The sequence below is a fragment of the Dermacentor andersoni genome, chromosome 2 (genome assembly GCF_023375885.2).
Source record: "Dermacentor andersoni chromosome 2, qqDerAnde1_hic_scaffold, whole genome shotgun sequence".
In the NCBI taxonomy this organism is placed as follows: Eukaryota; Metazoa; Arthropoda; class Arachnida; order Ixodida; family Ixodidae; genus Dermacentor; species Dermacentor andersoni.
Genome location: NC_092815.1, coordinates 157,743,353 through 157,770,766, shown reverse-complemented (window position 1 = coordinate 157,770,766; position 27,414 = coordinate 157,743,353). Strand labels below are relative to the sequence as shown.

At 46.2% G+C, this 27,414-nt stretch overlaps 1 protein-coding gene across 1 annotated transcript; it reads right to left on the bottom strand.

The window, feature by feature from the left end:
- Positions 1-455: 455 nt before the first annotated feature.
- On the bottom strand, positions 456-27,414 carry LOC129387497 (phospholipid-transporting ATPase ABCA3-like). The gene is made up of 8 exons (XM_055076448.2): positions 27,390-27,414; positions 25,119-25,376; positions 20,225-20,439; positions 14,131-14,289; positions 9,395-9,576; positions 2,287-2,460; positions 1,179-1,401; positions 456-717 (listed from the first exon to the last, which is right to left on the bottom strand). The coding sequence occupies exons 1-8, from the start codon at positions 27,412-27,414 to the stop codon at positions 481-483; spliced, it is 1,473 nt and encodes a 490-aa protein (XP_054932423.1). The 3' UTR covers positions 456-480.

Sequence of the window (27,414 nt, the reverse complement as noted above, 5' to 3'; positions counted from 1 at the left end):
CTGTTGCAGATGCCTATATGTTCGCTTTCAGCACAGCTTTCACTTAAAAGTGGCAATCTTGAATGAAGCAAGAGGCAAAAGTCAATGGACGAGCGACTTGAAGATGCGTTTGTCCTATGAGGGATGCCGTAGTGGTAAGCTCCATACTAGCCTTGAGCTGCGCAAGAACCTCGACGCAAGTGACGAGATACGTTAATTGAAGTACTATATGCTCGACCACCGCTTTCCTCAAGATGACGCAGAAATTTAAGCATTGCAGTAAATAAAACGTTATCTTAAAACGCCATAGTGGCGATTGGTCTACCTCGTCGGGACAGTGAATACAAACGATATAGAACGTTATGTCTGTGCTTTCTTTATGTGCAAAACCCTATCGCTGCTTCGCACTCATGTTCAATCCGCATGCTATAGGCGACTATATCAAAACCTATGTTGTTCATGACAAGGCCCAGGTAGGGAGCGTGAACTTTACTGAGCAACTCATAAAATCCCAATGGTAGTCGCAAGTGCGTTGGCCGTGGGCTCGATCGCCTTGGCGGCTTCCTTGGCGGCTGCCTCACTGGCCTCCTTCCGCGTAACGCTGAGGAATATCTGCTCCAACGATGTGTCTGTGATGAAGAAGTCTTGCAACTTGAAGCGTTTCTTGATGCGAGACATGCGCGTGAACATTTCACTCCACAGCATTTGGATTCGGGACATCCGGAACTCGAGCAAGCCCTGTACGCGAGCAAAAGTGCTATTGTCATCTCCTGCCGACTGATGCAAGGAAGTCAAATATAATCAATATATTGCGCGTAGCAAGGTCACCTATGGCAGTTTGGTCATTTAATATTTTTTTTTGTTTCGGGAATTTTGTAGTTCCATGCAACGTGCTATGTTTAACGACGATTGTTGAGAAAGTGCGCGATGGCCGAGGTCCTGATCTTCGGCAGCGCCTGAATGACCAAATGGGTACACCCGCGGGCCATTGTTGAAATGATGGTTCTGACTCCCCAACATATCAATGAAGTAATTATTAGAGACCCAGTACGAAGGAATGCCATCGTCGAACCTAGACACACCAATAACGTTCGCAATTGGATGAAGCCTCTATGATAAGTGCATATATCTTTGGGGAAGGGAAGAGACACATGAACGTACGAAGGTTAACCCAGATATATATATATATATATCCTCACCTCGAAGCTGTGGACGAGCTCCGCATCGCGGAAGTTCTTGAGCACGGCATGTGCCACGTCTTGATGGTAGAGAATGTCTTCCTTCTTATCCGGGTACGTCTTCACCGTGATGGTGTAGCCCTTGCCGAACTTATCCTTGAGGTGCGCCACCGAGCCGAGGCATTGCAGCTTTCCCTTCCCCAGGATGGCGACGCGGTTGCAGAGAAACTCCACGTCCGAAAGGCTGGGCATTCACATCGAGGAAAAGAGACATAAGTTAGTTTCCTCATTTTTCGATTATCTCACGAACAAATTCAACAGGAGAAATTCATAACAATGATGGAGTAAAATCGGTTATCAATGTTATTTCCCGCATTTTTTTCCGTTGTCCCTTTGTGCGCGCCTCCAGTCTACTTAACCTTATGTAATTACATTAATACATTAAGGAGCTCTAATACAGTAATATTAAGAGGTTCCCCTTGGTTGTGCTATACTCCCTGGCTGGCTAAACGTGTTTATTTGTTGCTATTGCTGCTTCAATAGCAAGGTTAGGCTTATTGTATTCTGATTGTACGCAAATAGCGAGCGCAATAATAGATTCTCGAAGCGACGTCAACAACTAGGAATGTTCTGGAGTCTGGCTATGACACATGCTTATATGTGAACAGACTCTAGCAGGACATTTTATTCGATGATCCCAGACAATGGTCGCCTCTATCATAGTTATCTCTCCTCACGTGCACTCTCTCAACAGCTCCCTTTTCCCTTCAAGTGTGAGTCCAACAATTCTAGTTCCTATTGCTGTGAGGCCACCGTAATCGTTTAATGGTTCACTAAATTCTCTTGAGGATTAACTGCTTTGCATCTTTCTGTACAACCACTAGAAGCTTGAATATTTTACAGTAGGATATTGTTCCCACTATATTTCGTGATGCTTGCGTTTGATCGCTGTATTCGGGAATTTCACCGCTGGCCTGTTTCGTGTTCTCTATATAGTGCTTAGCTGAGCGCAGTTTATGTCAAGTTGTTACAAACGTTAATAAAAATCCATCACACGCTTGTCTTATGCCAAGTGGACATGCGCTCAGAAAGTGAAAAAAAAAAGGACTGAAGAAGAAAGGGCACCTACCTGTGCGAGGTCAGCACGATGGACATCTTGGCGACACGCTGGAGTGCGCTGAGGTAATTCACGATGCGCTTCCGCGATGTGGTCCCAACGCCAGCGTAGGGTTCGTCCAGGAGCAGCACATTAGGCATGCCGATCATCGAGATGCACATGGACAACTTGCGCCGGTTGCCGGCACTGCAAAATATGCGCACACACAGCGCGTACAGGTAACGCTCTCGTTCGGGAAGTTTCGAGTGGCACTTGTATTGCTGTGCGGAGACAGACGTAGCATGGCTAGGCGGAAAATTATTCACAGTCAAATAAACCAAATCAACTGTGTCACTCTCTATTGGGTTTTTCGGAAATGCAGCGAGCGAACTATATAGGGCAAAAGCCATGTGGCTGAAACTGAGCTTACGGTGTCTTGTGCGAGAAACAAGATGAGATCAAAAGCGAGAATTATGTGGCAAGACACAGAAGCAGCCACACAAGTTATCCGACCGACACGCTGCCTCGTTGCAGCTATGAACAACCACAAAAACATGCAAATGTGAAGGCCCTAATATATTTCACGCACTGGCTTATTTCTGTCTTAAACTTACGCACTATAGCGTCCTACCACTTTCAGGAATTGTACAAGAAGGCACGTATAGTTCATGAAGGAATCTGTTTTACTTACTAGATTTGGCTACAAAGGGTGCGCTCTATACGCAGTATAGCGGGCCGTGAAGAGTAACTGGTCTTATTCTTCCAGTCTGGGTCTTTTTCTTTCTTTTTCGTACAGCATACAGGCGATAGCACGATGTTCAGCACGCTATATGGCTATGCGCTAGAGTGCATGTCAGAAGAACAATGCCCATCGACTGTGTACTAAGCCATTTTGATCTCGGTGTTGTAACAAATTATATTCGGCTACATTGCATTGGCACCGAACATCACGTCATGAGAATGTTATCACGCTGACGAATGGTCAGGAAATGGAGACGTTTAGTGGGACTCTTGCTTCCCATTTCGCAGTTCCCTCTGTCATCGTTCTTAGTAAGCACCCCATTTTATTTAACTAGTACCATAACCACTTTTAGGTAGCGGGTAAAGAAGCGGTCGCATAAATGACAACAGATAAACGACATTCCAGTGCTATACAATGTCGCCAATGCTTCGCTTCCTTGGAAATTGGGCGCTTCAGTAAAAAAATAAATTTATTGGTGAAGGAAGAGAGGAACTTCTTTAACGGCAGAAAGGTGGAAAACTTTCAATAAAAGAGCACGAACACGCGAATAAGAAAACTAAAAGAAGTTCATTTGATAGGGGAAAAAAGGTGCAACAACTCTCGAAAGTGTAAAGGCGTCGGATCCGAAACTAGTTGCCTTGGAAATGTTCAACGCGGTCAACGCACTCAGTCATAATCTTGTACTGCGTGAAAACACGGAAACCATTAATGAAGTACAAACGCTGGAATACGCGGTGAAACCAATTTTCGTAAACAGCAATGTACAGACCGCTGCATTTTTTTGGAACAGTTATAGAAGAAAAATATTTTTAAGCTTACTGCTGCTTTTCCTTGTTCAAATTTCGCATGAAGATTGCATTTCTTGTTGCACATTCTTAAACAAAACACTTTACACACGCACGCACGCACGCACGCACGCACACACGCACACACGCACACACGCACACACACACACACACACACACACACACACACACACACACACACACACACACACACACACACACACACACACACACACACATGTTGTACTCTTAAGACGTCCCTCCCCAGGTAATACCAGAAATGTTGATAATAAATACCCTCTAGGTCGTAAATAACTGTGTTCTGAGCATTTCGCTGCAGGAATATATAAAATTGGTTTATTATTAGAGCAGGCAAGAGAAATTGCAATGTCGCATCACGATGCTGTCAGGAGACAGGATTCCAATCCATCATACACTCTCTCCCTTTTCCTCTACTAACGTCCTCAAGCGGCACACCTACCATGCTTTCTCCCATACCAGCTGGATGTCCGCTCGGTGTTTGCGTCACAAAGCCCCGCATTTTTTTTCTTTCTCTTTCTGCTGAATGGCACACTCCCAATGGAATTTTTTCGCGTTTTGCATTTAGTGATTTACCGAAGACACGTGCCATATTATTGATGACGTTGGCAAGAAATGCCTCTCAAGTGGGGACATTTATGCATGTGACCTTTATTCTCCGATCGAAAGAAGCGCTTCCCCGCGAAGAAGAGCGCGCGAAATTCCATGTGTGTGATTGACCCGCCGTGGTTGCTCAGTGGCTATGCTGTTGGGCTGCTGAGCACGAGGTCGCGGGATCGAATCCCGGCCGCGGCGGCCGCATTTCCATGGGGGCGAAATGCGAAAACATCCGTGTACTTAGATTTAGGTGCACGTTAAAGAACCCCAGGTGGTCAAAATTTCCGGAGTCCTCCACCACGGCGTGCCTCATAATCAGAAAGTGGTTTTGGCACGTAAAACCCCACATTAAAGAAAAATTACATGTGATATCTGAGCTTTTGCGTCTTACCAGATTAGGGCATTGCAAAAAGGCTGCGCGAAAACAGTTGAAACTTCGAACGTAAGCCCGCGCGCCTTTCCACTCCAGACGGTCCCGCTTCCAGCCAGAGAGTCAAGGTCACACAAACGCAGCATAAAGGCCTCGACGCCAGACGCACTGCCTACCTGCAACGTCAGCAATTATGGCACGCGGCTTCGGTAAATCATCCAATGCAGAATGCGCAATGCCACCGCTGGTAGTGCGACGCGCAGCAGAAGCACGAAGAAAAGAAAATGCGAAGTTGGTGACGGAAAGATGACATTGTCCCATGACTACAGCATATTGAAGAGGGCAGGAAAAGAATGTCGCTTGAGGACAGTAGTCGAAACAAAAACAAAGTGATTACGTTGGCAGTAGAACTCACCTTCTGTCAAGAATGGCAGCCTGACATTTCAGTTTCTTATAGCTGCTTCATTATGAATCAAGTCGACAAATTCATTTAGACGGTGCCTTACAAACTTCAGCATATAATCGCAATTCGTCAGTGTTCCTTTATGAAGTTGTGCGTTTACCGGCTGTTTTGTTCTCGCACGTATTTTGTATTAACATCAAATTCTATGGCCTAGATTGTTCAATAACGCTTCAGAACAGTTATTCCCATTGACCGAAAAGCAGCTCTCCTGTGTATGAAAAGATGACGACGACGATCAGATTACAGAATCATTATTCTGCACCAAAAGCAATTCTTTTATATAATTCCCCCTTGCACCACCTCTGAATGGAGCAGTTTACATCTGACGACACTACACGGCAGACTCTATTGAACATATTAAGTCTCAGGTTGTAATGGTTAAAATGTTTTTGTATCCACCAATAGGATGATTATTTATCGTCTTAGTACAGAAAGCTTTAGAAGAAACTCAGCATTTGTTTGCGGCTTTCTTAGCATGTTTGTTTGCTTTGCTATCTTTGCATAACTATTCAATTTTGGACTGTTTTTTCATGACAATGATATATATCCTACTTGATTGTCCCTCCTGCACGGGCCATTTTCAGGCCTGCAGTATTCATGCGAATAGATAAAAAGTCGCCCTTTCGCCCTAAATGTGAAACATCGATTGCGAGAGTAATTAATTACACAGCTATACGAACTAAGGATAGTAGTTTTATCGGCTATGTAAATTCGTAAACATTACTGCCGGCGCTCGCTCTCAAAACGCTGGCGTGAGGAAGAACGGCAGCAGCAGCAGCAGGCGAACTGACCTTCGTGCGGCCTCTCGCCTTAACACGAACTAAGCAGCGAGAACACCGCGCACACGAAGCTATCATCCCCCGGCGCATCTAGATTCTGTGCTCATCGCAGATCGCTTTCAAGATAGGGCTGGAGCGGCCACACCCAGCCGCGCCATGCACAGCTGCCGCAGGAGTAGAACGCCCCTTCCTCCCCCGTGATGTTGCGCGCGATGGAAGACGGCGCCCTTCCTCCCCGCTTTTGTCCCTTGCGCGTGCAAGTTCGAGCCACCATCCTCGGCTCACCCTCGAACGGAAATCTGGCCCAAAGGTTTATTGCCGAAGTAAACCGCCCCCAGTGAATAGGGGAAAATAATCTTGAAGGCGATGATTGCAGAACAGAAGGCGACGGAAGCTAACAGGTTACATCAGAGCCCTCATGTTTTGAGCACCACTTAAGTCGAGAGGCCTAGATGAAGGCGCCTTTGCACTTTTTCATTAAAATATACAATGCTTGTGACAGTACTAAGTGTTATATTGAACGACTCGAACTATGAAATATAGTTTTGCTGGGAAACTTGAACCACATCAAAGGAGTTGTAAGCGCCAAACGTTTTTTTAATGTTTTCAGAGTGAAGCGCACGTCAGTGCACAACAATAGCACTTTTTTTTTCGAACAGACTAAGCAAAGAAACTAAGGTAGTATTAAAAAATCAAGGCCAAAATTCAATCTTGTACAGAAACTTGGGCGAGAACCGAGCAACAGAAAGATCAATTTATTCTCTAAATTGCTCTTTAAATAAAGGAACAGCAAAAACGAACGCATTTAATTATATCTTCTAAACAAACTCTGGTTCTCTTCTTTTTCGCCGATACCTAAGTTAAGTAGCAATAACACCTGTATTTAAACATGTCTTGTTTCTTCAGGACCGGGTGCGAGTTTAAAACTCAGATCGCACCGGGGAGACTGAGGTTATATGCGTAATTATAAAGCATATAGCTTCATTACTATGATGTTTTTTTTGCCTTGAGTGAAAGGTTGCTATATTCTCATTTTTATTTTGATTACATCATTGAATGACTTCAGTTTGCGCTGCACTATGCCAATTCTTCACGCCCTGCCAAAACGGGTGTTCTTAAAGTGAAACCAGATTCCAACATGAGCAGCAGCGACTGGATAATTTTCGCTTAGTGTTTTGCGTTTTGAGACTAGTCATAGCGCTATAGCGAATTTTCTCCCTTCTTATCTTGGGCTTCCGCAGAACTAACTTACTTGCTACGTTTTGAGTTCCTGCGCTTCGAGTTATCGATTAATTCAGCCTCGCTCTGTGATCTGCTAGCCTCCTGGTTAGCTCAGATGAAAGCGCGATTGACTGGAACAGATTGGTCCCGGCTTCCATGCCCAGAGCAGGTTGCAATTTCTTTTTTTGTTGCACCCGCTGCTCCGGCGAGCGTCGGCGTCGGCGTAACCGAGCGAACGAGCACAGCGAAAGATGAAAGCGAACGCGGAGGGCAGCGCGGTACGAAAAACGTGATGAAGAAAGCCGACGAGGAGGGTGCAGCGGAACCACGAGGTGGAAAGAGGAGGAGGAAGGTAGGGCGAAAAGATGAGAATGAAATCGCAATGCGGCGGCGATGGCTACGAGATGGCGCCAGAGGAGTGCGCGTCATCTGAGAGGTCTTTCGGCGGCGGCTGCTATGAACACGCCCACACGTCACTCACGCGCTGCCTCTCGCGACTTCCAGACTAGCGAGGCAGTCGTACCACTCTTCGCTCCGTCTGCAACGTGCCGCACGAGACATTGTCCATACCAGCCATTACACCGCGATATGGAAACACGTATAGAGCTGCGCTCAAATTTCGCATTAGGGAGTATCGTAATCATTGGCGAAATGTTTTAGCTGCTAAGATTTTAGTTTGTCCCCCTACAAAACACGTCTGTATGTCCCGTTTTGTTTCGGCTACTATCGGGTGGACGACAAACTTTCTATTTTGTGATTCTATTGTGGGCTCAGTGAGAACTTATTCTTAATCTATAAGCATTCTTTGGCGAGTATCCCAGCAACATCCGTCTGACACGTGAAAAGCATAATTCCCTGCATGTGCACAAAAATGCATAATATGCAAAGTTACGACACTTAGTCATTATAATAGTGTAATAGATGAATATTAGCATTATGAGCGATAAGGAGCAATTGCAACTAAAAAAATTGATCAGAGAGAAAACCGTTCTCGTCAGGCCGCCTTGAAAGCTTACTTTCCCGTATTACAACACGTCTGCAGAGAAGCCTGCTGTGGGGCTGCTGAGTATAAGAATAACTGATCGGTAGATGATGATGATGATGATGATGATGTTGATAAATTATTCGTGACGTTAAAATAATATTGGTAGCGTCTTCGTCACAGCGCCAATTGATAAAAAGGAAAAAGATCAAATACAATTAAGAAAAAAACTCAGTGCCCTTCCACTCTGTCAAGAACGATGACCAGCGAAGCTGAGTATGTGAGCCCCTTAATGGCGAACTGCACCTCCACCGCAGGTCGGCCCGGCATTGCACTATCTTCGGTATCGGCCACGTATGGGGATTGCTTAACGCCTCCTTCACCTCCGTCGCGGGTCGGCCCGGCATTGCACTATCTTCGGTATCGGCCCACGTATCGGGAGTGCTTAACGCCTGCTTCCCCTCCATCGCGGGTCAAGCCGGTAGTGCACTATTTTCGGGGTCGGCCCATGCATGGGGAGTGTTTAACGGCTGCTTCACGTCCGCCGCGGGTCGGCCCGGCATTGCACTATCTTCGGGACCGGCCTACGCACGGGGAGTGTTTAATGCCTGCTTCACCTCCGCCGAGGGGCGAGCAGGTATTGCACTATCTTCGGGATCGGCCCACATAGGGGGAATGCTTAAACGCCTCCTTCACCTCCGCCACGGGTCGGCCCTGCATTGCACTGTATCCGGGATCGGCCCACGCATGGGGAGTTTTTTTCTTACGACACGAAAATTTCCTTGGACGGTAGAGGTATACAGCTTCGCTGTAAAAAGAAACACCTGTCGTGAAACCGATTGTGAAGGCGTTCCCGCCAAGTTGATACGATCGCGTCGAAGGAGCCATGCAGCTTTCTGGCAGCTCATCTCCGCACTGTTCAGTACACGGATTCTATTTCTTTGGTGCCAGAAAAGCGATGTGTAGACACGCAGAAGCTCGGAAAAGCAAGTAAGCAAAAGCGACGTGACAGCCGAACCACGGCATGCTCACGCATTAGTGTATGATTCTCAGAATTCCTGCCCGACCTCTTTTTTTTATTCCTGCCTTCCCTTCTTTTTTGCCCAGTAGTCACCTAGATTCACGAAATATACAAATGAATGAAGGCTGTTAGTTAAGCGCACCTGTATCTCGACACAAGCTGGTCAGCGATGTCCTCCAGGTGAAAAATAGAGAGCAGCGTGTTGAGGTACTCCTGGGTGAGCGCGATGCCACGCAGTCGGGTGTACAAGATCAGGGTCTCCACGCCAGTCAGCGAGTCTAAAAGTCCATCGCGCTGGGGACAGTAGCCCAGGTAGCGACGGAACTGCGAGGTGTGACATAGCTTTCATACTTTGTCACGACGCTGCTTGAAACATAGATGAGGGAAAAGTATGCGTTGCGTCCGTATGTATACATCGCTGCAACATGGTCAAGTGCTGAAAGAAAAAACAAAGCCGCAGAAGCTCCCCAGTAGGATTTATCATATAGCGTCTAAGCATTCTTTCAAAACGCTCATATATATAGTCAATGTGCAGGGTATTTTTTTTGCCACGCCAACTAAAAAAATGCCTGTGGCATATAGCACAATCATAATTTTTTATCTAAGTTACTCGATGAGGCGATCATTACATAAACTATATTAAAAACTAATATTTTAATTAAAGCACATATTTGGAAAACGTATATTTAAATCGACGGATTGTAGCTACTGAGTATGTAGACATCGACTTGGAACGAATGTTAAGGACCACGCCACTTCCGAGATATTAGTTTTCAATGTGTCCGACGAAATGCGTAGGCGTTCCTATCACTTTTGTGTTCCAATGCTTAAACAGCGTTTGCCTAAAAATGTAAGTGGAACAACGGTGCATTTTTACTGTAATTTTGACGACGCACATTTCGAAACCGGTGTCGTCCTCAGAATTCATTCTAAGTCGATATGCCTTGCGTATTCCCTAGCTACGTACAATTAATTCATAAATTGAAGTATGTGCCGTAAAGTAACAAATTAAAAATTTAAATAGTGTAACTATGGTAATTATTCAATTAAGCATTTTGATTTCTCCTAGAAGCAAGGGCCGCGTCATCGAGTAATTTAGATCATGAGTTAGAATTGTACTTTTTGCCACACACTGTAAGAAAAGGACTGTTACTTTAACAGGAATTGGTCCGTCATATTTGGCTGCCTTAGCTTTTCCTGTAAAAAGTACACCATGGCCTTCTTTTTTTCCTTTTACAGCCTGTGATAAATTTCACAGTAATATTACTATGAAATTCACAGGGCCTGAACTGTGATAATTTGCAAACCTTTCACAGCAAAATACCGTAAAATTTACGTCGCCCTGTAATATCAATGTGATCATGCATTGTTGTTTATGTTATTGTAGAGTGCTATTTACAAGCAACAGTTACAAATACATAATTAAATGTTTTCGTGTTCATGCCATACACTTTTACGACACAAAGCTCGCTATTAGCAGTATGTCGCAGCTGACAGCTATGCAGGCTGATATGCTTTTAATTCAGCAGATGATTCAGTACAAAGTACATTTCACTCTTTTCTTTTTTCCTTCTTTCCCCGAGTAGCTTCCGCGACGTGCAAATACGAGGCAGGGTCATTTTTTTCGGACGACAGCCCTAATACTGTAGTTAGCTTGTACGTAGTACTGCGCGTAAAAATAAACAGTACTTGTTACGGTGCAGACAATATTTAACAATTTGGTGTAGTAAAAGAAAACACCCTATATATATATATATATATATATATATATATATATATATATATATATATATATATATATATATATATATGTATGAATATATATATAATTTGTTAGATATGTAATTTATGTAATATATAATATATGTAATTTTAGTTTCCTAGTTACACTGCAGCTTATACAGATATGTCCACATTCCAAACGTCTGTCAACAAAGCGCACGCACTGAGTACATCCTGGCAGAGTAGGCGAACAGGTTTTTTCCGCAGCTCGGCCGTTTGGCAACGAAGACGTCACGTGCCTCAGACGCGACCATCCCGCTTATAAACGTGTCACGCCGCTTAAGCTCCGCTCGGATTGGAGACACTATCAGCAGATATTTTGCAAGAAACCTAAGTGCAAACGCAAGGAACGTAAGTATTTTGTTCGGGTTGCAGTAGTCAAACGCGCATCTGTCGCGGCGGACGAGAGCGTATCTGTTGAGAAATCCACTAGTTCTATATTAGCTACAGGTACAGCGAGCACGATACGGTTAATCAGCGCAGCATTCTTTGTTGATTTTCTTTCCGGTCACATTACTTCCGGAATGTAGAGCAATGTCTCATCGACAGACCATCAAAAGCGTCGCGGACTTTTGAGAGCAGCGACTTGCGTTGAATTTTACGCGTATGCGCTGGGCTGTATGCGCTGCTCATTTTACTTGTGTGTGTCGCTTCCTAGACTTTTCGGACGTCGGTTGACCTCGCCATATTTGTGCGCAGCTTTTAGGCACCCGTTCATGCGTTGGGTGTCGGCGTCCCTCGGCTTAATCGAGCGAACGAGCACAGCGAAGGATGAAAGAGCGAACGCGGAGTGCAGCGGGCGATGAAAGATGGCGGCAGCGAAGAGACCGCGAGGAAGAAAGCGGAGGAGGAGGCTACGGTGCACGCATGAGGCAGAAAGCGGAGGGTGAGAGCATGGCCAAATGGTGAGAGGAAAGCAGAGCACAGCACAAGACTACGAGATGGCGCCACAGTAACGTGTGCTGTAGTGTGCCGATGACTTCATCACTAAGGCATGCGGCGAGCGTTGGGCGAGCGTGTCCATCGACGCCATATATGGAAACAAAGCGCTGGCCTGTGCTTCGGGACCCGCATCGCATGCGCTACTTCGCCCGCGCCGCCACCGCCGCCACTAAAGAATGGGCATGAGAACACGTGTTCCCGTTTCGCGCTTTCTATATGAACAATGAGCGACACAACCTGCGGAATTCCAAACACATGAAGAGCTGCTCTCAAATTCCGCATTAGGGTGCATCGCAATCGTCGGCGAACTTTTTTTTTTTTTATTGGCCGACATGCTATACATAAGGTATGCAAAAATATTGGAGCTTGGCACGCTATGTAACGCGTACGGTAGATAACGGGTGGACCATTAGAGTTACAGAATGGATGTCAAGGGAAAGGAAGTGCAATAGAGGACAGCAGAAGAATTAGGTCGGGTAATGAAATTAGGAAATATTGAGGTGCAAATTGGAATCAGCGAGCGCAAGACATAGGTAATTGGGGATCGCAGGGAGAGAGAGGCCTTCGCACCCTGGCAGTGGATGTTAAACTGGCTGATAATGATGATGCACTTTCCAAGGTGACTAGCAGCAATTGTGATACTGACGCCAGCTTCGGTCAATATGACAAATGTGCGCTTTACGAACGTTGCGGCCGCAGTCTGAACATTGCGTTCCTTTGCAGAAAAACAGCGCCTCACAGCAGAGCAATTGATATGATCACGCGGGCATCAATTGCCCGAGCATCAAGAGGATCTTCGCTATGCCACACGTACGTAACCGCGGTTGACGCAACCTCTACAGTGTATGTGGCTCCACTAAGAAAGACCCGTTTCATAGTTCGTTAGCGTTCTTGATAGCGTACGCGAGGCTTGGTACCGTATTATGTGTCGATCCCTTTCGCAAATATATGACCTTCGGTATGCATTCATTGAATAAGCCAGCTTACAGGATGCCTGCGGCTCCACTGAGGAGCCGCGCTCTGCGTTGTGTCGCCGTCCGAAAAAAAAAAAAAAAAGACAACAAGGCCCCTGGTCTCTGGCGTCCCTCGTGGGTAGTGTTACGTATTCGGTGTCTAGACGCCGAGGGCGTCAGGATGACCAGCCTAAACAAGAGACGACCCCTGCAACGCCAGGAAGACAACCACGTTTATTCCTTCAGCGACGCGCTTTTTGTGCGGTAAGTAGCCAATCAGGGAGCGGCAAAGGAAAAGATATCACGGCAAGCGGGGCAATATTATATGCAGGCCGCAACGTAGAACGAGACCAGCACCACGAATGTTACAGTAGTATAGTCTTATGGATTTCGAGTGATCTTATCGAGTGCTTATATATACACGATTTTGAAGATGCCACTTACTTATTTCTCCGCATTTTAATATGGCACCAACCAAGCATCAGCGGCAAAAGTATCTCTAGCCGCAATTTAAACTTATACCAGACACCATGCGGAGACCTAATAGGCAGCCGCAGGGCCTCACTATGTAGATATAAATACATAAAATGGTATAACAGAATGTACATGGTGGCAACGGTGACTTTCCGTGACGCTCATCTGCCTAAGAATCGGCTTTGGGAAGCACATACGAATGGTAAAAGAAGATATCATATTATTATCAGCCCAGCTTGACAGTGAAGGCGTGTTTCCCTCACCTGCTGGCGTGAAGAAAAGGCGGAGGGTTTTTGAGCGAGTGTGGAAACGAAAACCGAATCAAAGGTGCACGAGGTAGCTCGGCATGTTTTTCATCGCTAAACCAAGTTTCAAACATCAAGACCGGCGAGTATATGCTGCCTGCCGGCCATTTTCGCCACACTTCGCCTATTTAGCCACACGACGACATAGTTGCAATCGATGTTCGCAAGACCCAAATTAAAAAAAAAAGTGTCGCAATAAAAGATTACCCGCGTATCACGTCCGTGAATCACTCTGGCCGCTCAAGTATCATCCTATGGCTACTGGATCAGGAGCACGTCCCCGAAAGAAAATCTTGACATGTTTGTCCGCAATCATGAAATTTCTTGCAGATAGCTGCCGATTCTTATGAGTTAAGGCTCACGTACACAGTTACTCAGGTGTAGCTCAGAAGGTGCACTGTTGTTCAGGCATGTGTGCTCACCTGGGTCACGTCGTTCACGACTGAGAATCCGTTAACGAAGGCGTCGCCATTGTGCGGAAGTACCTCGCCCGTGAGTATCTTGAACGTAGTCGTTTTACCGGCACCGTTGACGCCAAGGAGACCGAAGCACTCGGAGGGTCTTACGGTGAAACTCAGGCCCTGCACATGTGGGAGCAAAGATGTGCCAAGCAAATGTTAATGTTCTGAGCTCTCGCTGCCATGCACAGTAAGACATTGCTTGCCGTTCACCCTCTCCGCCATCACGCTGCCCACATAATCTTGACTACCACCACCAGGAACTTCAAGCTTGTAATTTACATGATTTTGCGGTGACACAGTGACACTGCGTTCAGCATACCGGTGCTGGAAACAAAGCAGTGAATTCATGCTCTCGTTATCGCAAAACTAGATCTGCCACGTCAAAACTGCTCGGCCCCAAGAGTAGTTCCAGGCGTGTGCAGATTTATGCAATATAGACATCGTTTGGTCTCAGCACTGTGCATGCTAGGGAAACATGCAATTGCGCACCGATAACGTGCACCTTACAGCCGAACTACTTGAAAGAAGGCAAAGCAAATGACAAATATTCATGGAAGTCGTGCCAGGTGCAACATACGTTATCGAATATTGCTGCTTCGTGTGAAATTATGCTTGAGAGTATGATCGCATCAGACATCTACAACCACGTTGAATCTAATAATTGTTTTTCGGTCAGTCAGCAAGGCTCATTGTCACTTGTTTTCAAAACAAAATTTTCTCGGACTATAGACTACTACTCTACCTTGGATTCGAAATTTTTTATCGTTTCTTCTAGAATTTACATTTATTATTAACTGTGCCTTAACTCTGGCTGATGTAACTTCGCGGGTTCCCCCATGGCAGTGTTCTATGTCCCTTGCTCTTTTATCCTAAAGTAATGATCTGTCCACTAACATTTCTTCAAATGTCGGGCTCTTCGCCGATTATTGCGCTGGTTACAGAAAAATAACCCTATAACGTTACATTTACCTTGGACGCATTTAGTTCAGCAAATCGCCGATGGTTATAAACACAAGCAAATTCAAACTCACTTCTTTCAGTCACGAGCAACCCAGCTCTGATTTATCTGATTTTATTAACGACTCTGCCGCATCAAGGTCTTAATCCTGCACGTATCAGCAACAGCGTATTTCATAACAGGGCGCAAGGGAATCTGACGATCGCAGCTCAATCTCGCGCGCGATAGAGAGAGAGAGAGAGAGAGAGAGAGAAACAACTTCATTTAGTCGCCTGCAGTACGACACCATGAATAAAAGACGCCGTGACGCGGGCCCTGACGTCTTCGAAGCGGGTGGTCTCTACTCAACTCCAGCGAGTGTGACTCTCGCGGTCGGTCGCCCTGAGGGGCAACGTTCCGTCGGTTGCGCTCGGCCTTTGTCTTTCAAGAGCCGCCGAGACCTGCTGGACGGCCCAGAGGGAATCGGGGAAGCAGCGCGGGACGGAGAAAGACAGCTTCGACTCCGCCAGCCAGTGGGCACTTTGCACGGACGCGCGCGGTGGCGCGCGCCGTACCTTGAAAGGGACCTGCAGACGGCTCACACCTTCGTGTGCGCTGGGTTCTCGCCGCTCTTGCACTTCAACGCCCTTACGTTGAAGCGTTGAAGCACGAACGTCCCTTGGCTCGCTGCTGCCACCGCGCTTGCTCATACCAGCATTTTGACAGCAAGTGTTCGCAGTCATCGAGCGTGAGGTGTTCATGTTTGCTTGTGCGCGCTGACACCATGCTTGCTAATTCAGTTAGCATGCGAATGTTTCCAAGCTCGTACGGCCGATAAAACTACTATTGCTACTTCGTATAGATGTCTACTAATTTGCTATCGCAGTCGATGCTTCGGCTTTCGGGCGAAACTGCGTCTTTTTCTCGTATTTGGTTTCGTGTTCAATTTTACCTTGTATTGTAGTGCGAAGCATTCTTTGCCAAAGTGAGGCCGTTTTGAGTGCACATATCTATCTATCCAGCCTCCTACGTCGTGATGCCATCGTGGTTGTTTCTTCAAGTGGATATATATCAGAATAGGCATAGAGTGGCAAGATATGCATGCCTGCATAACATGGAGGACATTTCATGGCATCAATGACGTGACATCTTTGTTATGCATGTGTGTCATGAGAAATAGTATGAATGACATGATGTCGGCGTAGTCGTTTCTTTAACTCAACATATATCAATATACGAACGAAATCTTGCATGACGTGACATGGATGACATGACATGACATATTTGTCATGGCATGTATGTCAAGACATAAATGTTATCCATGGCCTAATGCTGTCGCAGTAATTTAACTTCATATATGTCTGGATATGAATAGAATCACATGCGTGCGTGACCTGACATGAACGATGTAACATAAATGTCGTCACATGAATTACGTGCGTGCCATGACGTGAATGCCATGAATTGTATGACATGATATCAATGGCAAGATATGCATGAGCATGTTATTCCATGTCATTCGTGTTCTGTCATGCGCCCATGTCTCGCCATACATACCCTGAGAAATATCCAGTTAAATGACCCGACGCCATCACCTTACGCCATTATCTTATTTATGAAAATCACGTCATGACATGCAGGTAATTCGTGTGATGCATGCTATTAAGCATCGAATATCGTATCGAATGTCGAATAATCAAACGTAGACGCATATATTCACAGCAGTAATACTTATTTCGGCATACTTAGGTACCCCGCTTGCGCTGACTAGGGAAAGACAATCTACTATCACGGAGAATTTGTATCAATTTTCTCTAATTGTCATTAAAAGCACTGCAGGAATAGCCTCTCCACATCCTTAGAGCCTAGTTGCAGACAAACTTCCCAAGGATGAACGGCTGCTGTATGACTGTAGCTCCTGAAAACTCTAAATAAATGGTTGCTGAAAACAAAACGTTCGTAGGTCTGGAAAAATAAAAATTGGAAGTTTCGTTAAAAGGGCGCAGGACTGACTGTGATAGCAATGTTTAGCGTTGCGCCTGGACTTCTCGGACGGTGTTCTAACTATACGTGGGTCCGACTAACGAAGACGCGACATATGCGAGAAGACAACGATCCCGCCGCAGCTAGAGGCTGCAACAAGCAGCTATGATCAAGAGACGCAATTCAAGGCCGTCCAGCAGGTCTCGGCAGCTCTAGAGAGGCAGCGACCGCGCGAAACCGAGAAGGGGGGCAGCACCCCCAGGAAGGGGGCGGCGGCCCTCTCGGACCCGCGGAAGTAGCGAGGGACCAAGACCTCGAGGAGCACAACGCACGAGACTGACGTAGTGACCGCGTCGCGGTAAAACCTTGTTCTCCCTGCGTGTTCTCCCTCCTTGTTCTCCCTGCCTAACCGATTCTGCAGGCATTTTCAATAAAGTTGTTCTTTCTCGCTCTCTCTCTCTCTCACCCTTGAGAGCTTCAACACGCCGCGTCGGGCTTGTAATGACATTGCACAGGCGCCACTACGCGGCCCGTAAAAATCCGCGCTAGTAAATTGTCACCACTTTAACTGTAAAAGTGATGATTTGCACTTTAATTATTTAATAGACTGAGAAGATTCAATGGAAAAGGCATGCGCTGTGAATATTATTTCCCTACATATGTTTGTGGACCTGTCATTCTCAAACTTCACAATAGTAATTCACTCATCGAACGTAAGGCCTGGTACGAGCAACTTTATTGATAGAACAGTGTAGCAATATAACCCACATTTACGGCATGAATAGGCATATAGCATACATGTTCTTACACATATATATATATATATATATATATATATATATATATATATATATATATATATATATATATATATATATATATGTGCAGAGTGTCACGGCAACGCCGACGGCGACGAAAATGTGCTTGAAGTGCCAATATAATCGTTATCGCAGCAAAAGAAAAGGTTGCTGAAGGACTTGTGTGCCATAGAAGCACGTGAAAGGGCCCGTTGCAAAAAAAAACATTACACTTTCAGCGTAAGGGATAAAATGCTACATAACCAGACTTGAAGAAACACTGTAAATTAAATAGTGCAAGCAAAAGTCACAGGTTATCATGTATGCTTTCGCCACGAAACCGAAAACGAAGCTTGCATTACCAATTTTGATTTGCATTGCTTCGAACGCTTTAGTCGTTGTCCATCAGATAACTTACGACGTTTGATTTAGCAGGCGGATAACCATAACCGAACATTAACAGCCGAATGCTGCGAATTATCTGGTTAGTCTAGGTTATCGGAAATACCCGAAGAGTTCATTTTGGAATATCAATAGTGAGTGCTTAATATTGGATTCGTATTAAAAACTTCGGATAATCACCCCCTCCTACTTATTATATTTTTTTTGCAATCACGCATCCCTCTCCGATGTCCTATTGTCTGCGGCTTCGTAAACGTTTTACGGTGTGCGAGCGTTCCAGCATAGCCGTGAATTCTACGGGACGCTCTTGATGGGCCCATCCCGCGCGATATGCGGAAATGCGTATATAGCAATATACGGGCACTCCAATCGAATTGTCGCCATCGCATTCGTTGTTTGCGTCGGCGTGGGGCTGCGCCAATATTTAGGTACATGTACGCTATATGCTTATTCATGTCATATATATGATACGCTATTAAATCACTAAAATTGTTTATGCCAGGTATTACGTTCTTGATTGACAGGCCAAGAGCAAATACCATGACACAGAAAGTTCACAGCGCATTCCTTTTATCAGAAATCTTATCACGCCATTAGAAATTAAACGTGCAAAACAACACCAAGTGCTCAAACCTGAAAGTGAGGCCACAATTGACTGGCCCTGCTCTTGACGGCCCGCGTAGAGGCGCCTGTGCGATGCCATTGCAAGCCCTACACGGGGTGTTAAAGCTTTTAAGGATGCCAGAAATTTCGGCGCAACCGCATTATGTCGCGTCCATGTTAGTCGGACTTGCGTATCGTTGAGAAGTTCAAGAGGAACGGTAAACCTTGCTATCGTTGTCAGTGCTTCGCTCTTCGGGAGAAACTGCCAAACCTATTTTTGTGCGTCTACGCTTTTAATATTTAGTAATATTAATAATATTTAATTTATTATTATTTTAACATTATTCCCATTCTCTGTTCCGATGAAATTTCTAAGACATGACTTTACGTCAAATTGTTGCAGAAATTTGATTTCGTCAATTATTCTATGGTTACGGGCTTCCGTCAAACACTGAACTTAATTCTATGGTTACTTGTAAAGAACAGTGTAACCCGCCATGGTGGCGTAGTGAATTTGGCGTTTCGATGCTAAACCAGAGGGCGCGGGATCAAATCCCGGTCGCGGCAGCCGCATTTAGATGGGAGCGAAATACAAAAAAAAGAATCTCCCCTGTTGGGTGCCGGTTAAATGACCCCAGGTCTAATCCGAAGTCCTCCACCACGGCGTGCTTCATAATCATGCCGTGGTTCTGGAACGTAAAATCTAAGAATTTACTTTATGTTTAAAGAACGGAGTTTGAGTGCCTGTTCACTACTTCCAACCGCGTTTGCCACTGATACTGACATCAAGAATTTCTGGCAGTGAGGTAACGGGACGAACGATCGGATGAATGAATGAATGAATTCTGGGGTTTTACGTGCCAAAACTATGATTTCATTATGAGACACGCTGTAGTGGAGGGACTTCGGATAAATTTTGACCACCAGGGCAGTTACACATGCCCCCCAATGCACGGGACACAGGCGTTCTTGCACCTCGCATTAATCGAAATGCGGCCGCCGCGGCCGGGATTCGATCCCGCGACCTCGTGCTTAGCAGCGCAACGCCACAGCCGCTAAGCTACCGTCGCGGATAACGATAGGATCGTTTCTACACTAATAGATATCAGCTATCCCTTTTCAAAGATTCCCGTATTCACCATAAATCCTATATCCAATAACACCATATGACACATGGAAGAACCGAGTTTTTACAGGGGATCTTGTATGTTCAAATCAAATTATTGGATATGGGAGTTATGGGGCAAATGAATCTTTCCATGGGGATGACATTACCATATCTACTGCTAAGCATTTCAGCTTGTCGAAAGTGGTAGCGGTGAATAAAACTTGCCTTCAGCACCACGTTGGTGTCGACGTAGCCGTACGCCTTCTCCAATCGGCAGACAATCATTGCTGGGCTGACTCCCTGTGGCGGCGGCAGGCGCTGGTAGAGTATGCCAGTGATCAGCTTGTCCTCCTTGTATACGTCCGTGTCCTCGCGCTTGGCAGCCTGTGAAGAAGTTGATATCATCTTCGGTTCTGACGTTTTCTCTGGGAAGTATACGCCTATAATTAGATTCAGAATCGCAGAGAATGTCTTACAGAACATTGGCGAATCCGTAAAAGAAAAAAAAAAACGAAGGCTGAAGTACTTCGACAGTCGAGAGATAAAATCAGAATAGTAAAAAAAAAAAAACATATTTAGGGCTTACGTGCATGAACTATTCTAATACCTGGTGCTCACCAAATACGAGAGGGTCATACAAGTACACATACAGACATAAAAACTAGCGCTCACGTCAGTTGCCATCGCGTTACTTACGACATCAAAAAAAAAGATTACGTGGAGTGTATTCTGGAATGCATTATGGAATTATCTGGAATGACCACGTATGTGGAGTGCTTAATGCCTGCTTCACCTCCACCGCGTGTGGGCCCGGCATTGCAGTGTCTTTGGGATCGGCTCACGTATGGGTAATGTTTGACGCCTGCTTCACTTCTGCCGCGGGGCGGTCCAGTATAGTACAATCTTAGGGATCGGCCCATGTAGGGGAGTGCTTAAACGCTTGCGTCACCTCCGCAGCTGGACAGCCCGGCATTGCACGGGATCTTCTCAACGCGGACGCGATAGTGGGGAAAGTAGCTCTTAACAGTTTCGCTCTAATCGCTGAATCCGCAAAAAAAAAAAAAAAAATAAGATGCAGGTTGAAGTGTTTCAACAGTCGAGAGATAAAGTCAAAATAGAAAAAAATACATTTGTAAGGCTTACGTGTATAAATTATTCTGATACCTGGTGCTCACCAAATACGAGAGGATCACACAAATACACATACAGACATAAAAGCTCGCGCTCATGTCGATTGCCATCCAATTTCTTACGATATTCGAAAAAAATTTTCTGCGATGTATTCGTCTGCAAATCGTAGTATAATCATTTAATCCGAATGTATATTATTGTTATATTAGTATATGAAATGCAAGTGCTGGCGTCCCTCCAGCGCAGTTCGTTCTATTGAAAACAAGAACGTTAAACCTCATTATATTTGTTTGAGGTTGGAACTAGGCGAGGTTTCTTGCCATGGGTCTCGAAGTAGCGTCCCACTTCGAAACTTTGTGACGAGGACGGGGAACATGCACCTCCACCACTACGTTACGTGCAAAGAACCACACTCAATACAGGCTATATTGGCTTCGATGGCCACCACTGGATATACCGGCGCTACTGTCGCTATGGCATGCAAAGTAACATGACGTGCCTAGCGTTCGCGCCTTTGCTGCAGCCAACGCAGCTCGCTGGCTGGGCGATTGAAGCTTCGATTGTAGGGCTGCAGATAACGTGTTTTATTTACTTGCCCACCCTTACAGCATGATTTACTGCTTGATACCGCACTGCCGGACGTATCCAACCGATCCCGGTGTGAATTTTCACGCGTACCCTGTTACGTTTCCCCTCCGACGCGCGGTATAGCCGGCGCGGATGCAACGGACGCCGGGGCGACTTCGTTCAAAGCGGCGGACATTTTGGCCCGTTCAGCGCTGCCACAACGCTTCCTCCCAAGCGCGTCCAGGCATGTTTCAATGCTACGTGTCTTCGTGTGCGTGCGTGCGTGCGTGCGTGCGTGCGTGCGTACCCACGCTTGTCAAAGCGCGGCAGCCGGGGTGAGGTGCTCCTCTACTGTGAAGCGAGGAGGTCTGACCGGCGCCGGCCCGGCGGATGCGTCATTTCTCGTCTCAACGTGTCCGTGCGGCGCCGTCACGTGCTCCGCATCCCGAGCCAATGCCTCCTTTACTAGATGCCCGCCGCGTTGCTCGCTTTCCCATTGTAGCGGCGGTTCCCTTAGTTGAAGTTAGTTCAGCATAAATTCCGTGAGGAGGCGCTCATGCCTTTTCAACTTCCGGCGGATGTGGCAGCGGCGGCTGAATGCATCCGCCGGCGCGTTATATGCGCGGCCGTTATATAGCGGGCGTTATCGCGGGCCTCCGAGACGGTGACAGATGCCATGTTAATCTCAGAGGCCGCAGCACGTGATTGCAAGTTGCAGGTGTTCGCCATGAGAGGCGCTCGGTGCCTTTTCGCGGAGGAGAGAAAAGGGAGAGGGCTCGGAACCGAGCTACCGGACAATGCGGCAGGCATCTAGTAAAGGAGGCATTGCCCGAGCCGTTCCTTCTTGCCCTCGACTCCGAGAGTATAAAAGCAGCAGCCCACGGACGCCGAGAGAGGCTCCGATTTCTTCCGTCGAGTAACGTGCTCTCCCGTCTCTCCACTTCGGTCGACCTGACCGGCCGCTCTTTTGCGATGCTATAATAAACAAGTTGTTCTGTTAACAGTCGACTCATCCTTTGCAAGGACCTTCGGATGCTTCCAGTTGCGCCCCAGGCCACCAGGCCAACGCTACCCTTGGGGCTTGCGACCCAGATGCATCAACCCCAAAACGCAGCGGCAGCGAGATGCTTGGCTAATACGTTCGCTGAAAATGGACTTGAAGCGTGCTCGTTTTATATGGCATCAGTCAAAGCACTTTGCTCAGAGAAGCATGCAACCTGCATGCGCGCGAACGCTAGAAGCGCGGATTGGGGAGACAAAGATATAAGTGGTTGAAGTTCCGCGTATAATAATGGACAGGTGGTAAATCATTGCCCCGCGATAATTGTGGTGAAATTGGCAAGCCGTACTTCCCGCTACGAATGCCGTGATTAGTGCTGTTTAGCGGCAAAAGTGTGCTTAGCTACTTGTATGAAAGATCGCGCGAATTGAATAACCAATATTAAAGTATCGGGTTTCTCGCTCGCTAAAATTTTTGCTGCCCTACACACCAGACGAATGTACGCGCTAGGTTGTTTTGCTGCCAAGGTCTTGCCATACATACAAGGATTCAAACATGCAAACGGTCGCAATTAACCGCGGCTGAACCACTGGAGAAGCCGAACACTTTGCAACCGGTATCACGTGATGCCGCTTTTTACGTCAGGGAAAGATTCCAGCACATGGCACCCCTGTGTGTCCTCGAGGCCAATACCAGTATATGTACCAGCGGGTACGCAATACTCTCTGAAAGGTACCAGCCTGCACTATCTCAAAACCGACCGTTATCATTTTACACATAAACTCGCCTCTTCGTTCTCAATGGTACTGGTTCGATGCGATATCGCGAATTCAACGGAACATTGTGCATTCACGTAGGTAACGAAGGCACAAGTTCGCAAATATAGCTGCCCGGTATTTTTTTTTATTTAAGCATCCACTATAGCATTCAGTGCGTGTACTCGAAGTTCGACAAACAGATGTGGCACAGGCAGCTCCAGTGTTCTCAACATGTGCACGAAAAATAATGCATAATTTGGAGTACCAAACGTGCCCATGCCTGAACGAATATGAAGGCGGTTTGCTGTCTTTGAGAATTAACGCAGCACCAGCTCTGGATAAGTTTCTGCTAGCTTCCTAATGGCAGCATGAAGTTCCGATAACTTGTAGTATGACAATTTGTCATAGTAGCCACTAGCCCATAACCGCTGTAATGTATGTTATTGTGTGCGTACCCTCATCTGACCATACATCCTACCCTATCTGATCCGTTAATCTAGAGACCGCTCGAATACACAGTAACTAGCCTACGAAATGAAGCGATGAACTGGGCAATGTGTGTTTTTTTTTTTGTTTAAAGAAAGACAATTCATATTAGCATTTCATGTGGCATATTCTTAAAGAAAGTGTCTGTAGTAAGAACATATTCTCAATTCATAGAAGATCCATCTATTAAAAAGACAAAGAAAGGGAAACGCACCTTTCAAACGTAGTCCAAGGACTACCAATGAAACCGGATATATGAGCACACGTTTACATCGAAACAACCCATTTTTTTGCGTAATCCTTTCCTAACTTAAAAATAAACTTCAGGTAAGCCCCTCACCAAGACGTTGACATCAAAGAAGAGGACGAATTTGAGCACCTTCGGCATTTCGCCCTTCCCCCCCCCCCTTTTTGCAATTCCCTTCCGTGATGTCCCGTATAGTTCGTGACACCTATTTGACGCTTCTGAACCACTTGAGGTAAAACTGAAGGTACCTTTTTGCCGCCTACGCTTGCGGCGAGGCCTGGAGAACCAGGCTGGACTTCGAGTCGGAGTCGCTGTTCAGGCGCTGCTTCACTCAGTCGTTGGTCGAGACGAGGGAGCCAGGAACCGTCAAGGAATAATAAAAAGATAAAAAGCACAGGACCTTCAAGAACGAGCGTTAGTATCTCGTAGAATACAGAATACGGGTGCATATCCAGTGGATCGATTGCGTACTGCTCCGGGTTGGGGTCGTCCAAATCTGCGCACAGGCCGGAAGGTAGCGTTGAGAATCCGCTATAAAACACTTGCAGATGGAGTTCTGTTGCTTCGGAAGCGTTGTACAATTGTGGATGATGTTAAGGAAAAGAATGTAGCGGCTCGTCCCGGAATACTCAGTCATTGCGTCAATAGCCATGCAATCTATTTGCATCGAGCACGCATTATTGTACTATGTGTCCTGCGACACTGCTGTAATGTATAGAATGGCAGCGGCTGTTCTAGAGGTATCACGCGAACCGCACTTCTCGTTCGTGCATATCTGTGCAAAGGTGAAAAGGCAGCGCTGAGAATTCGTTATGACGCTACAAGCAACATTTTGTCCTGCCACAAACATGGCCGCTAGCTAATTTCTGGCTACCATGCTAACTATAATCGCGCCGGCTATGAAAAGAAAATATAGATGCAGAGCCTTACGCGCACAGCATTGTTTCAACGAGAGCTTTGACTCGGCGGTCTTGGCGAAGCAGGCGGCCTCGAGCACTTGTCCACCGTTGCGGCAGATGAAGTTCTCACTGGCAAGCTGCAACAGCTTCGTCATGCCCCTGGAGTACGAAAAGGAAGGCAGCAATCGCAGAACTTGTAGCGCTACCTCGATGACCACCGTCAGCGGGAAGCTGTCCAGGGTTGACGCGTAGTGCTCCATAAACACCGAAGCCATGCAGCCCAGCAAAGCTGAAAAAAAAAACAGAAAAAAAATGGCGACACAGGTAGTTGCCGCAGCAAAAGAAGATAGAAGCACGACGAGAAATGTACACGGCAATTGCGTTGCAGTCAAATTCAGACAAGGCGGCTTTGTTGTGTTATAGCAGTTTTGAATGACAGAGCGAATGACTCATTTAATCAACAACAGACGGAGCATCACAAAGCCTACTGGTGTAGCTGAGCCACGTCACTTTGAGGCTCATTCCCATGCGCCTGCACTTGAACGTATTCAGGAAATGCTGCGCCTCACTGCTCGTTGCACCCGTGCAACATGGCGTCGTCCGCACGTAGCCATTTGTTTCACAGACCCTGTGAACGCTTCGCACAGAACGAATTCACTGCCAATTACACTGCCAACATTCTCTGCACTCGCTGGAGTGGTAATGCAAGGATCGTTTCAAAAGTGCCGCCGGGCTTGTTTTGCATGAACCAGAAGTGCCACTGAACTGCAGTAAACATAATCGAAGTTGCATGAACTAATCTACCGTGGCCTTATCAAGTGAATTCACCGTTCACTGTTCACACAGTGGCACGTATCCAGTGGCCCAAATTCACATCAAAGATGTTCATTCAATTGTGACATATACCGGGTTTCACCTACGCAGTGATACAAGTGAGGGTAAACGGAGTAACCCTCATGTCTTCGCACAGAAGGAAGCGTCCTGCCGGAACGCAGCCGGCAGGAATCGGTGTGTAGAGCTTTCGAAATAGCTGATGAGTAATAGGGCGCTCACAGAAGACTTTCGGAAGTGTTGATTCCCAAACGACAAATGGATTTCTCATTAAACAATCGCTTCAAGCTGCGATCTTTGAGCGGCTTGGAATGATCTAGGTAGCGACATTTCTTTTTTCCCTAAGTAGAGGTGATATTAAGGACGTTTGGACAAACGCTTAAACAGGAACGAGTGCTACACGGCGAGTGTAACTCCTGCGTATAAAACTTGGCCCCATAAAGCCCTTTTGTTTTAGTTGCCATGTTTTATAGACACAGGAGTGGCATGAGACCACCCATTCTTTCGCTGTGTTTCTAGATATCTCCTCGTGTTTCCTGTATGATAAGGTGATTGTTCACTGGACAGCTGTGGAAGTTTTCATACGCTTATCATAAAAATATGTACCTGCCAGGCGTTCACTCGCAGAATGTAAATTTGCGTGTAGCGTTATTAAACGTTGAATGAACACTGAGACTTCGCTCTCCTCTTTCGGCACATGAGCAGTGTCACATACCCAGTAAAGAAAGTTGGCGTTCATGGTCTAAATGATGAGTCGTACATTCGAAATGCCACATACTAGTGACCAAACTTGTCCCGACTATTATTTACTAACACCGTTTCATCATCACTGCAGCCCTGTGCTCATACGATGAAACCGTGGACGACCCAGCCTAAGTTGGCGAGAAAACGGTTAGCGAATGCGCACGAGATGCCCTAATAATGCTAATCCTTCTCTTATACGCTGCGCTCAGCAATGTGGTTACTAACGGTTCAAACCTGGGCCACACACGCTTTCAATAGACAGTAGTGGAGGCTAGTTCCACTCAGCCATGCGAATTGCCCGTTACGGTGCCCAGATTGCGCTGCTCGTTTGATTTCACTGCAAAAAGGTGACGGCTACGATGGTGACAAGAATCCGCACGGAGTGTCCACGTTATTGCTGTCGCAGCAAAAAGAAAACGCAGGGGCAGAACGCAGGGAGTTTCAGGAGGCGGTAGTGGGAAACATTAGTGCGAGACCTAATTGTGCCTTGCGATTGACAATATTCTTTTTTTTTGCGGGCGAAAGCGGCAGCTCTAATCCTGAGCAACAATTCTAACGGTTCAACAAACTCGTTCTTCTTTAGTTTCACTCAAGTGGTCTTGCAAGCAACGGTGAATAACATTATGTAAAGCTCACAGCTACAGGCATTGCAAATCACTCGAATTCAGGTTTTAATCTTTTTTATGTTGCGATATCGCGGAGCCATAGGAAAGATGGTAAAACTCACAGATGATGAACGTCGAGATTGCCAT